Source organism: Sesamum indicum, linkage group LG3 (genome assembly GCF_000512975.1).
Source record: "Sesamum indicum cultivar Zhongzhi No. 13 linkage group LG3, S_indicum_v1.0, whole genome shotgun sequence".
Lineage (NCBI taxonomy): Eukaryota > Viridiplantae > Streptophyta > Magnoliopsida > Lamiales > Pedaliaceae > Sesamum > Sesamum indicum.
The window spans coordinates 11,682,525-11,696,498 of NC_026147.1; the positions used below are offsets into that span (position 1 = coordinate 11,682,525).

The 13,974-nt window shown below is 34.2% G+C and overlaps 1 protein-coding gene across 1 annotated transcript; it reads right to left on the bottom strand.

Moving 5' to 3' along the window:
- Positions 662 to 5,952, bottom strand: LOC105158065 (laccase-1). Its single transcript, XM_011074690.2, has 5 exons — positions 5,777 to 5,952; positions 5,313 to 5,464; positions 3,154 to 3,395; positions 2,410 to 2,538; positions 662 to 2,012 (listed from the first exon to the last, which is right to left on the bottom strand). The coding sequence occupies exons 1-5, from the start codon at positions 5,891 to 5,893 to the stop codon at positions 901 to 903; spliced, it is 1,752 nt and encodes a 583-aa protein (XP_011072992.1). The 5' UTR covers positions 5,894 to 5,952; the 3' UTR covers positions 662 to 900.

Below are 13,974 nucleotides of genomic sequence, written 5' to 3' on the forward strand. Positions count from 1 at the left end.
GCCCGGCTTCATGGGAAGAGACAGGGTGGTGGAAGATCCACTAAGGTGTCGTTCTCATCACCCTCAGGCGGTGCTTGCAGCTACAAATTTGCCCGATTTATAATGAGGTAGGTGGGATTACGCATTTTGATCCTGCATCATTTTATTTTTGTGATTTTAGTTCTTTTCTTTACTAGAGTTCACCGTGCACCATTGGCGAGAAGGATGAACTCTAATGGAAAAAAATGACAGAACTCGAAAAAATTAAAAAGATGTAGAACCAAAATTCTACTCTACAAAGTTTAAAGACAAAAATGTTGGCGAAAATGAGTTAATTATAGGAATAACTACCCCAATTTTAAAAGATCACATGAGATGTACATATATTTTTTTGGCGAAAAAAGGGAACTGAAATTACGAACATTAAAAAACATGTAGGACCGAAATAATATTCTAAAAAGTTAAAAGACCAAAATACCAAATAATCTAAGTTATGAGACCAAATATGCATTTAAGCATAAATTTACACTATTATATATGGTAAGATTGTCATTAAAATATGACGTAGCATTATATAATTTCAAATTATGAAAATATTACAACGTTTATAAGTTTTTCATGCTTAACACGAGTTTCGTGCTAGTTAAATAATATAATGTGATTCCTGTAAAAAGAAATAATATAAGGTGATACATATCTTTTCAATTGCATTCCGAACTTGTATTCCCCCTGGTACAAAAAACACTAACATGAATAATTTCCCCCAAGAATCACTTTCTCACAGTCAAATAAGAATTATCTCACAACCACCTACAAACAAGATCATATCACAAGGTATGTCGCAATCAGAGGGCATATAATAACCTTTATCTAAAATTTCTATAAATCCAAACAAATGTGTTCTAAATGGCTACAAACTGATCAACAAGGGGGCAGATCACTTGGAGGAGGAAGCAAACACTGATAAGGCTCTTTTCCACTTTTCACTATGAAACCCATAGCCAAACCCCATGATGTATGTTCCTCAAGATGGCAATGGATGAACCACACCCCTGGATTATCGGCATTAAGCCTAATGGCTGCCCATCCCCCCATTGGAACGGCTACGGTGTTTCTCTCTGGAGGATCGACAAGATTGTATCCCTTTGGATCCTTTGCAACATCAAAGTTCCCGAACCCTCTTCCCACAATGAAGAAGTTGTGGCCGTGAACATGGATAGGATGGTTCTCAGGATTCAAGAAGTTGGTGTCTTGGAGCACGATTTCCAGTCTCGTGCCAAAAGGCACTTCGAGTACTTTAGTGCCGAACTGTGTGTTCATATTCTCCGTCACAGGATTTATGCCAGTGTAGTTAAAGACATACGGTGGCTTCTCAGGGAAATCGGATGAAAATTCAGTCTTGAGGTTATGGTAGTGGGATTCAAGGATGGACAAAGAAGGGCGAACGAACGAATGGTTGTTCATGGAAGCGTAAAACCTTTTGCCTAGATAACCTTGGCAAGTTTGATTAACAGGGCAGTCTTGAAGGTTCAGACTTATTGTTGTAACGACTCGTTTGTCAATCTTTTGTGGCACGTTGCACGGGTAATCTTTAGATACAAGGCTGCGGAGATTGTTGGAGAACTGTGCGGCAAATGGGGTGTCTTCCATTGCAGGGAGATTCTTTGGTAGTGCGTAAGGAGGCATTGGGGGCTTGTTTCTTTCAAATTTTGTGTTTCTGGTGGCTTTGTACTTCAAGAATCCAATGGTGGTGGAATTGTCAAATGGGAAAACTGAAGTGAGATAAGGCCTTGCAGCCATAGCAAACATGCCAGTGGAATCAGGGACTTGATCTGTTGTTAACAAAACATTGGTGGTCTGTCCAGGAGTGATCATTATGGCTGATGTTGTGAAGGGCTTTGTGTAAACTGCATCAATCTCGACCACAGTTAAATTGTGATTTGCTACGGCAAAGAAGAGCTCGTCGTTTAACGCTGCGTTTATGATCCTTAGCAAGTAGGTTTTTCCAGCTTCAACGGTCTTGATGAATGTATCTGCCGTGCATAAAGACAATCTTATGAACAATTTCCGCGCAAAAATAGATACTCAAAAAACAACACGTGTATGACATGCGCTCCATTAAAGCTTGAGGGGAATTAATTAAGGTAGTTTTCGTCAGAAAAATTAACATTACTAAAGCTTGAGATTGTGCAAGTATTTTTGGAGGTATGCAATTGGGACAAAATTACAAAAAGATTACCTTATGAGACGTAAAATGCATTTTTCCTAATATTTGTCATAGTGTTAGATATAAATATGGTTAATATTTGTCGATGCGTAATTATAAATTAAATAATATTTATTATTATATTTAATTTTAATTAATTAAACGTGACAAAAATCATATTTATTCCGAAGAAAAACAATAGGAGCAAAACCACATAGTTTTACCTTTGGTGGAACAAGGGTACAAGGGGCCAGGCAGACCATTGATGGTGTATGCATCTGAAGCATTAGGTCCTCCGCCGTATAACATCATCTCGCGTTCAACTACTTCAACGTCTCTATTCCACCATTCACCTGTACGTGTTCTCAATTTAGGAATCAAGTACGCCTATTTTTCCACACATAATTCTACTCCACTCATTACTTGGTTGTCATTAAAATATTTATTAGGATTAAGAAAATAGAAAAAAGAAAATATGAAACCTAATTACAAGTCTACCACCATAAAAGATGCCAACTTACTACAAGTAATCAACAACTTCAAAACATCAGTACCGATTTAGTTATTTTTCTAAAAGTTTATGTGCCGGTATTGAGAAAAAAATTGGATGAAAATTATATATTGGGTAACAGAATAAATAAAATAAAATATATTCTGTTATGTTTTTTAGCACTTTTTCGTCCGACAGTTAACAGAATTGCACTTGAGAGGAGTTTTATATTCATCCCGTCTCTCTTCTTCCTAACCAAACACCAAACTTGTACGTACATTTTACTTCTAGTTCTACAAATTCTAAGTTGCGAAAGTTGATATGAGCAGCCAACCTCCTTAAATCTTTTTCCTTTTTCTCCTCTCTAATTCCAATAGAAAGAAAACAAAATTAACTGTAAGAATTGAAAATTTAATCTTATAGTTAGTAAATCAAAGAAAAAAAAACAGAAAAATGAAGAGGGAGAAGTGATGATTACCAAAGATGATAGGAAAATGGGAGTGGATAGGAGGTGAGAATGGGAAAGGCATGCGCGGGTAAATGATGAAAGCGCCGTAGACAGAAGCACGTTGCCATGCGAAATGAGCGTGCCACCAAAGAGTTCCCCGCTGATCCACAACTGTGAAGTTGTAAGTATAGGATTTGCCTCCTCCGATGGGGCACTGTGTTACGTACGCCGGGCCATCTGCCCATCCTGTTCTTAGCTGCCTTATTCCGTGCCTATTCATTTTCCAGGCGTCTCATCAATTTATTATTCAGTAATTCATTGTAGGGTCGAAACCCAACCCACCTAGTTTTCGATTGGGTTTCAAATTTTCTAATATGGGTTTAATATAGTTTTGTTTAAATAAATTAAAATAGATTACGGGTTCTAATGGGTCCTATATGGGTTGATGATGGGTTCTATATGAGTTGGTAATTGATTTTAAGTGGATTGGTGAGTAAAAGGGTTCTAATTTAGGAGTGTACTTATAATCTTGCAAAGAGTATGAAGTGTTTTTATAGTTATATGTAACCTAATGGAGGTCGATTAATTTATCTTAAAAATAATTACACTTTCCTCCGCTGAGATTTAGTGTAATTACATATTGATCCCATGCGGTTTGAAAAATTACATCTAGTATTTTTAAAGTTTGCTTTCGCCTAACAAATAGGTCCATGCGGTACTAAAAATTCACAAATTTGTTGATATTAATTAAAAAAAAATGAATGAAAATTGATATTACCATCGATTGACTTAATATTGTCTTATTGCAGGACAATATTTTTTTTTTTTGAATAAACTTCTCTTATAACGATGAAAATACACCTCCTCATTGTGAAGATGTATAAAAGTAATTTGATCTTGAAAGATTTATTTGATTTGTAATAAATAAATAATAAGTTAGTTAGAGGTAAATATAAAGTTTTATATTAAGAACAATAGTATATATATTGATGTATAAAATATATTAAACTTTATATTAATAATCATTTAAAATGAAGTACTAAATTATTATGGACCTATGCACGTGAAATGAAGAGAGCCAAATAATTAACAATTGAGAAGGAGATGGATATAAATAATCATTATGAAAATAAAGATAGGGCAAATTAAGGGTGATGACGTTACAAGATATGAAGTACAGTAGCTGAGGGAATGATACAAAGAAAGCTGTCCATAAAGTATATCAATAGCCATGTTGCAGCAAAAGCTTAATCACAGTAATATTTCCTTTGCAATATCATTCTCTAAACTTTTGTAATATAATAATAATTGGGGAAAAATCACAATTTTGATCTTGTAAATTGCATTTATTTTGATAATTTTGTCTTGTAATTTTAGAAAATATGTTTTGAGAACAAAAAATGACCAATATTTGCTGAAATGATCGAAAAATTGGATACAACATTTCTTTTAGCAAATTTAACTCATTTTTGTTTTGAATGTGGGGACTTTTTAATATTTAGGACAAAACTGTCAAAATGAATTCTTGCAGTTAAAACTTATCAACCCTACACTTACAGGACTAAAATTATAGTTTTTCATAACTAAAAAAGGCCAATAAACTCCATGAATACTTCAACTGACGTTTTTTTCTTTGGTAAGGTTGAGGGCTCGTTCGGTTCGTGTCGATAGAATTAGGCATGATGAGATTGGATGGGATGAAAAATTGATTTATATAGTGTTTGATTTGATGTATTGTATATATGATATCCTATGTGATGATATTATAGGTGTTTGGTTCAAGTATTATATATGATATCCTATGTGATGATATTATATGATATTCTTTTGAGCATGTATGTATTTCACAAGTAAGGAAAAAGCCAAAGTGAGAAAAGTGGCTTCCATATTTTCCAGAAAAAAAGTGGAAGGGGCATATAAGGAAAAAAAAAAAATCCTACCTTAGACTAACCAAAAGAATAGTCGACCTCACATTTTAGGTGGGCTATACTATCCCATAAATTTGAATTGCCGAGATTGAACCCAATATTAATATCGAATTCTAATACTATAAACCAAACATATGATTATGCATAATAGACAATCTTATGATACATAATCACACAAATCAAACGAGACCTTCATATTTTTACACGGAATAAAATAGAATTAACCCCATAAAAGTATGTGGGAAATTGAGAAATACTCACCAATGGATGGTAGTGTTCCTGGCAACTCTATTAGTGACAATCACTTGGACGTTGTCCCCTTCATTCACAGCAATAGTTGGCCCTGGATACTTGCCGTTCACTGTCAGAACTGGCTTTGTATGGCAAAGTCTCGTCACAGTCTTCCACTCCACCTGCCGTATATTCATCGTCAAATCGTCACATCTTCACAGAGAGAGACGTAGATACATGTCTCGTCCCCATTGAAAATGAAACTAATCCCGTTTGTTTAAGACGGGATTGAAAGAGTTAATTCAAAATCCAACTCGCTTACCACTGACTCACGACTTGTTTGGTGATACTTTGTTTAACGCAGTTGTAAGGGAACATCGAAATTTATACTATAAAGTATACTTAAACACTACAAACGTGTGTGCGTGTGTGAAAGAAAGATTTGGAGCTCACTGCTCGCGCGCGCATTTTATGTGTTCATTTGTGTAACTTACACTGAACCGAAAACGCTTTGTGGTGACTGACGACGACGACGACAACGACGAAGACGAAACTGGCAGTGCAACTATGAGTACTGCAACTAGCAGGAGTTGGCAATATGAGCTCTCCATCTCTCAAAATTGAACTCTCTAAGACTGACTCTGAACTAATGACACTGCCTCTCTCAGAAGCCCTCTCTGCATGCGGCCCTATATATATACACGAATTGGCATCTTTTCGTCACAAATAGTTTATGGAAAAAACATTTTCTTCCTATAATTTTAGTTTGAATTCATTTTGGTCTCTTTATCTTTGGAAATATTAGATTTAGTCACTTATTAATCAATTTTACGTAGATTTCGTCCTTTAGCATCATTTATGACTATTATATCCTTTTGATGATAAAAATTGATAGTCCATCGAGATGCAAAATGAATAGATATATATGGACTAAAATTGCTCTTGAAAAGATGTGTAGGTTAAAAAATTGTCCGAGAATGGATCAAATGACTAAAATAAAAACGGATAAATTTAAAGAACTAAACTAATAGTACACAAACTTAAACGACTAAACAAATAATTTTTCTGTAAGGAAAATTCTTATCGAAACAAAGTCTGGTCGAACCCAATCAAATGCAAAGTAAGTATGGCGCACTTGTCACGAGTCATATGATAAGTATATTGCACTTGTCATATAATTAATTTAAGTTTAACTAGATTCAATCTTTATTAAAAATTTTCCAAAATATCTCATTTTCAGAAGGTATATGTAATTAGAATTGGGAGGGATTCATGCATAGGCTACAAAGAGTAATACACGTTTTATTTTTCAACTTGAATAAATAAACCTTTCAAGGTATATGAAGTTGTGGAATAAGACAAGAGCCTCATCACAATCCATCAAATGTGTAATTATAAAATGGAAATCCGTTCCTCTCATAATCTTCAGTCCAAAAATCCCATGTCAATTTTCACTTGAGTTTATTAGTCAATTGGGGTATATTTTGAATATTAAAAAGTATTTGGTGGGTTAGGTGTGAGTAATCCCAACAAATTGGACTGTGATATTCAGTCTCATTTTTGCAGCCTCAGATACAATATTTTTTGGTGTAGAAAATAAAAAATTTGATGCATGATCTAGTTAACACATCATCAATGGCTTACATGGGTTGGACTTGATAGGGTTGTCCAATTGTTATAAAAATAGTATTTTTTATTCCATAACTTAGAGTTTTTTTTATTTTTAATTTCATTGATTATGGAATTTTTATTTTTGATCCTATAACTTTAAAAGAAATAACAGTTTTGGTGTCATGACATCTTCAAGTTAGATGCTTAACGAAAAAGGCCACGAGGCCGTTAAATATTTGGGATCAAAAGTATTACTTTTTTGAAAGTTATGGGACTAAAAGTAAGAGGCGTTTAACATATGGGATCAACAGTGTAAATACTCTAACTGTCACGTGCTAAGCCTATGGCATTTTTCGCTAAAATATATAGCGAAAATATATCATGGGACTAAAAATACTATTTTTTAGAAGTTACAGAATCAAAAATAAAAATTTTATAATCAATAAATAAAAAGGCCATAAATTAGGAGACAAAAAAATTTCATTTTCAATGTAGTTGATAATATGAAAGAGAGTTGTAGTTGTCAACATGTGTATAGTTTGTGGTGAGAATCTTGTTGCGTTTGTGTCACTTTGGCCTCCCAACTTGTCCTCCACCAACCACGAGGCCGCCCTCGTTCTGGTCAAGATTGGAATTTACAAGGAATTGGATGAAAGATGGACTCAACCTCCGAATATGGAAAGCAACGGACAAAATCCGTTGTAAAATCTGCAGCAAATTTAACGATTCAATAATTAGCCACTACAGCTATAACGTATGGATCTCAACAACTTTATAGGTCGTCTTAAAAGTTGTTGTAAAAATATCGAAAAATACTGACATTAAGCATAAAACAATCGTTGCAATGCAATTAATAATTGCTACGAACTATTTTCATTGGAAACGTTGTGGAAACTTGTCGATGCTGTTGTAGGCTATAGCAAAATTCGTGGCAAAAGAAATTAGGACATTGCAACGACTTGACTCTGTTGCAATAGTTGTTGGAAATTGTTTGCAATGAATATAATATAAAAATCCATTGTAATGTTGCAAAAACTGCAATTCGCTGCAGCTTCCATTCTAAGTTTGCAATGGAAGACACCTGTGCAATATTTTGTCACGAATTTTGCAACGACTTATGACAATTTTGAGTCATGTAAGAGTTGATCATAATTTGCAAGGGAACATTACAACGGTCTATCCATTGCAAAAGTTTATCATCAGTTTGCACTAATATTTAACATTAAAATTCAAAAAAATTGCAACTCTATGTAATTCCGTGGCATGAAAAAATACAACAAACAAAAAGGAAACATAATGCTACTTATAGAAGGGGCAAATTACAATCTAAACACCCCCTTGTGGAAAAACAAAAGTCTCAACTTACCTCCCTAATCTTTAAAAAACGAGCAAAATACCCGCTTATGCGTTGCGGTGTGCATCACTCGCTTTATGTATGATTTTATTTAAATTTTACTTATAAAATAATTTTTATGCCTCAAAATGTGAACAATTAGGTCTTTATATATATATTTATATCAACGGTTGAGATTTAATAAACAAATCAATGGTGTAAGACGGGGGAGAAGAAGGTGTTTGGGCTCCAACGATGAGGGGGGAAAATGAGGGTGAGAGGAGGTGTTCGGGCTCTATCAATGAGGGGGAAAGGGAATGTGCAGGCGGCAGTGGGAGAAGGGGCTAGTGAGGATGGTGGGTAGGGAGGGAGGATGCAACAACAGGAGGGGACGATGGAGGCGGAGAGAGGGGGAAAGGGGCGCTTTGTTGGGCTGATTAAGGGCATTGACACCGAGGACGGGGCTGGTGGAGGGGCAGCAACAGTGGAGGACACCGGCGGTGGTTGTTGTTATATATATTATATAAATATATAATATATATTTATATTGTATATATATTTCTAAGTGTATAAATATATATGTGAAATTGATCTGGGGCATCCATCTATAAAAATAAGATCCAATAATTATAAAATAAAAACAAAAAATAAACATGGCGTGTGTTACGTCACTAGCGCGAGGGTCGCTCCTTGTATGAACTTTGAGGGAGGTAAATTAATGTTTAATTTTTTCACAAGAGGACACTTATTAATTTTTCATATCACAAGTAGATAAATTGTAATTTGCCACTTATAACAGTACTGAACTTAAAATGAGATTATAAGCAACACGCTGCTAGGGAGGTAAAATGAAGCAATTTACCACTGTCGAGAAAGTTAAATTGCTTCATTTTAAAAAAAATACAGGAGAGTAAATCACTTCATCTAAAATCCCTAATACTGTAAATTAATATTTTTTTTCATAAAAAGATAATTTATTCATTTACAATATTACACAAAATCGCGTGCATTTTTCTTAAAAAAAGATTTGGGTATTGAGTACTAAAATATATTTTCGGAGTATTGAAGTATAAATCACTACAATAGAATAGGATGGTGATAGCTTGAAATATCTGTATCAATGGGGTTTGGTAATGATAAGATGATTGATTTGATGAACTTTGTCCTTTCCCAAGAAACAATTCTGAGGCATGTTAGATAGAATTATGATTGATGAAGAATCTTTTGCTGGCTATAGAATTATACTGACATAAAAGCATGAGCCAAATGCTTATACGTATAATAATGAAGAACAGAAAAATTTAGAGGCATTATGAATACGTTTGCAATGATGCATTGGAAATTTTTGTTTTTTGGGAAAAAATGAATCGTATAAAACAAAGTTTACAAATGCATAACAAGATAGCCCTACTTTATCCGATCCAGCATGGGGTCGTTAAGTAGGCCATTTGCAATTTTCCAAAGTATATACAATACAACGCAAGTGATTGTAAATTAAGGAAGTATTCGTGAAAACTTTTGCTTTTGAAAAATTGATTTTTATAAAAGAAATTAATAGTTGTAGCAGAATTAAGAGCGGATAGTTTTTAAAATAAAAAATGAGAAGAAGATAAAAGTCAATTGAGTAGAGTTTTGAGAAAAAATTACGTCTGGAATAAGTTTTACTGATTAAAGACCATTTTTTATTTCTGTTTATTATGTTTACTTAATATGTGCCATTGTTTTTTATTAGTAATAAAATGTTTTCTCAAAAGATAATATATTTTATTTTAGCTTCTACATTTCATATTTAATTTCTGAATATTTCTCAATTGTATTATTAAAGTATTTAATACTAATAGAAAAATAAGTTGAATGTATGAACGATAAAGTCAAAGTAGCTAAAAGCACCTTGAGGGGTGTTTCTAACTTTTGACTTAAGAGGTTTTTTTTTTTTTTTAACAATTTTAAAAATAGAAGTTGGCAACCCAAATACCTAAAAAATGCTTTTTTAGAGCTAGAAGTTGAAAAGTTTTGGTAAACGCTTCTTGCTAACTGTTAAGTTGTCACTTAAGATCCGTCATCTAATCTGTTCCAACACCAAATTATACCACACTCTGAATTTGTAACGGCTAGTTTGGAATGGCCATAAGGCCATTCCGAAACGCACGGCTTTTGTTACGTATTTGTAATGGATTGGATGTGATGACATCATGCAAGGGTTGATAACAATTTAAGTTATTTGTAACGGCCAAAGCCGTTACAATTTTGTTGTATCCGTAATGCCGTTACAAGATTACAACCGTTACAATGTGTAACAGTCTTTGTAATTGTTTCTGAAGTTAGAGAAAGGCCAACTTTTCACATTATGAGAGTCAAACACATTACATGTATTTGACAGTTACTATTTTCCTGTGATTTTTGTAATTGTGTTTAATATTTGCAACGGCTTGAAAAAAGAATGAGAAGTCGTTACAATTATCGTGGAAAAAATTATGAGAAACTGTATAATAAGAAGGTGTTATAAAAATTGTGTGATTAGTACAACTTTTTTTACTAGATAGTATTACAAGCTGTTCCAAACGTGGATATGATAACGGCTATATTAATTGTTCCAAGAGCCGTTACAAAATAGCATCTATATATGTGTGTTGCAAGTTGTTTTCATTTTATTTCATTTATTATGGAATTACTTATTAACCACACACACTCTCAATATTTTGATTTTCGTGCATATACACTTGATCAGGTAGATTATTACTTAATTTTTGGACCATCAACTGCTGATCATCTCTTAAGTTGGTTGACTAGGTAACAACGACTTTTTTAAGCCTTTTTGTGTTAATTAAACTAATTGTAGTTTGCTTATTTTAGTGTTATTATTTTTTGATCTTATATGTTATGTATTCTTAATTAGTAAAATGTAATATTCATAAATTTATAGGTCGTCGAATTATATAATTATATATATAGGTGTGAATATGCAGTGATATATATATACATATAATATCATGTTACGACAATTGAGGAGATGAATGTATCATAAGAACCTCCTGGATATGGCAGGTCTTAAACTAGAGTTTGAGGATGGGGTTAAGACTTTCATAGAATGCGCCAAATGTTAGCCTGGACATATGGATGGAAACAAAATTAGGTGTCCTTGTCGGAAGTGCAAAAACACAAAATTCAGAACACCTAGCGATGTCAGTTATCACTTGTGTATTCGAGTGTTTATGCTAGAATATTATAATTAGACTTCTCATGGCGAGTAGAGGGTGCACGAGTATTTTGATGCTGTGACTGCCCCTCCAATGCCAGATAAGCAAACCCCAACTGCTCATGAGGAGGGTAATTATTCATATTGAGGTGATGAACAACAGATGGATTGGGCTGATTTTTTATGCAGTTGGGCCGAGTTATTTTTCTTCTTCTCATGATGGTGTACCTGATGATGGTACAAGGTCATGCCTTATTGATGCCAGTCGTAGTTCATATTATTTATGGCAGTGACCCCTATGATTATGTGTTAGAGTTGACAGATCATTTTTACGATGAAGTGCATGTTGCTGACCACCCATTATGGAATAGTTGCACCCAATCCCAATTGGAATCTGTTGTTGAGTTGGTGGATATCATAGCAGATGGCTATATTTTTGGGTGATCATATGATTGAATATCCTAGTGGGCTAATAAAAAATGCCCCCCGATCACACCCTGCTGAGAAGTTACCACAGTACGAAGAAGTTGATAAAGGATTTCAGTTTACTTGTTGAGAAGATTGATGCGTGTAAGATGGCTATAGAATGTACTAGAAGGAGGATGTTGATTTGGAATACTGCAAGTTTTGTGGAGTTGCTAGGTACAAGCCGACTCGAGAGCGAGACCACTATCGTAAGAAGTTCCCGGTATGCCGCCCTTACGATAATGTGAGTGATGATGATGTGATTGATACTATAATATGAAAAATATATAAATTAAGCTAGGTACCATGGCGCGTAGGGTATCGGGGTATTTCGGGCAGTGGGGAATATCCTGTGCTGTTAGCTACACATTGGGGTGGTGTGGGGATGCCATGCTTGTTGTGATGTTCTATGCTGATATTGCTACACACTGGAGTAGGGGGGGAGATATCACATACAACTGGTATTCTGTGTTGTATATGATATGACGTTGACTGAGATGATGATGGTTGACAAAACTATTGACTAATGTACTCCAATTAGAGTAAATAGGGCCATTAGTTAATAACCGATAACGTCAAATATTATATCGTGGATTGATGTACAGTCGGGGGTATGTATTATTCTTTATGTCTGCTGTTGTTATATGACGAATATTTGTTAATTGATGTGATTGCATGGTGCGTGACTTGCAATCTATGTGTATATATATAGGGACTGGTTAGCTATACTTATTGAGTAGACAACTCATTTCTTGCCATGTACTTTTCAGGAGATAGGTCACATTGACTAGCCACGTCAGACTTCGAGCTGTGCTGTGTCTTTATTAGATGGGTCAGCCGTGTCATCTAAAACTGGAGTTTTGGCTGTTTGATTGTTAAATATTTGAGTCTTTTGTCGGGTTGTGTTAAAACTGTGTACACGGCAATTACGCTATTTCGTTGAAGATTATGTATATAAGGACATATGGTGAGGTAAATAATAAACTTTTGACGATGCCTAATATCTTTTATAATATTTATATATTAGTTGAAAAGAAATTATTTATAACACGAATTGTAATTAAAAAAATGATGAAATAGGGATAATTAAATATAGTAAGTAGAGGGTGCTACAACTTCCGAGGTCGTCCTAAGATCTAGGAGGTCTGGGAGACTCATCCCAACAGTCCCCTAGAATGTGGAGACGTTATCCAAAGGAGGAATCATACAAGCCTAAGGGAAAAGTCCTCTCAATAGCTTAGCCCACAGGAAAAAGACCTCGTCAACATCAGGCATCTAACCCTGGAGATATCACTCTTTCGAGTGCAATGAGAACTAGACTCTTCCAATCGGGTGAGGAGGGGCTATAAAAAGGTTCCACCCCTCTTTGTAAAGGTTAAGATCTTCTTGACATTTGCATACGAGAAAACTCAAGCTAACTTGCACTTACTTTGTTCCTCAATATTACACCTTCTGGTTAACAATCTTCATTTTCACGATAGTTATTAGTTTGAAGATCAAAGTGCTAACATATTTTTCATAGGTTCTTTTTTTAAGATATATAGAAACCTAGGCCCAAAAGTTTTAAGTTGGACTAATTGAAATAAGCAATTTTTGACCTGCATCAAATATATTTCTAAATTATTAAAAAAATGATATAATCATGAAGTAGTGCTTCTATTCACAAAGAAAAAACATAAAATTGTGAGAGGTTAACTTTTTTGTCACTTTAACAATTTCGTAGTGTTTTGTTTTTTTCTCCAATTCCATTTTGGCCGACCGAGGTAGATACTAATCCAACAGGAATCACTGTCACAACTTCACGCTTGAGCTTTAAGTTATTTGGCACTATCTATATTTTGCTAATTCGTATAATTGTTTTTTTTTTTTTTTACAAAAATGAGAAAGTAGGGTTGACATTTTTAGACTCCATTGAAAGAATTGTGCCTATATTATGTATGTTTCTATAGCCGATTTATTATTTTAAAATTTTAATATTTAATCACTTAAAAATCAATATACATGTTAATACATATATCTAGTCTCACCAAATGTATTGACAAGAATTCGAACCCACGGGTTGACAATATTTGACTTTGAATCACGAG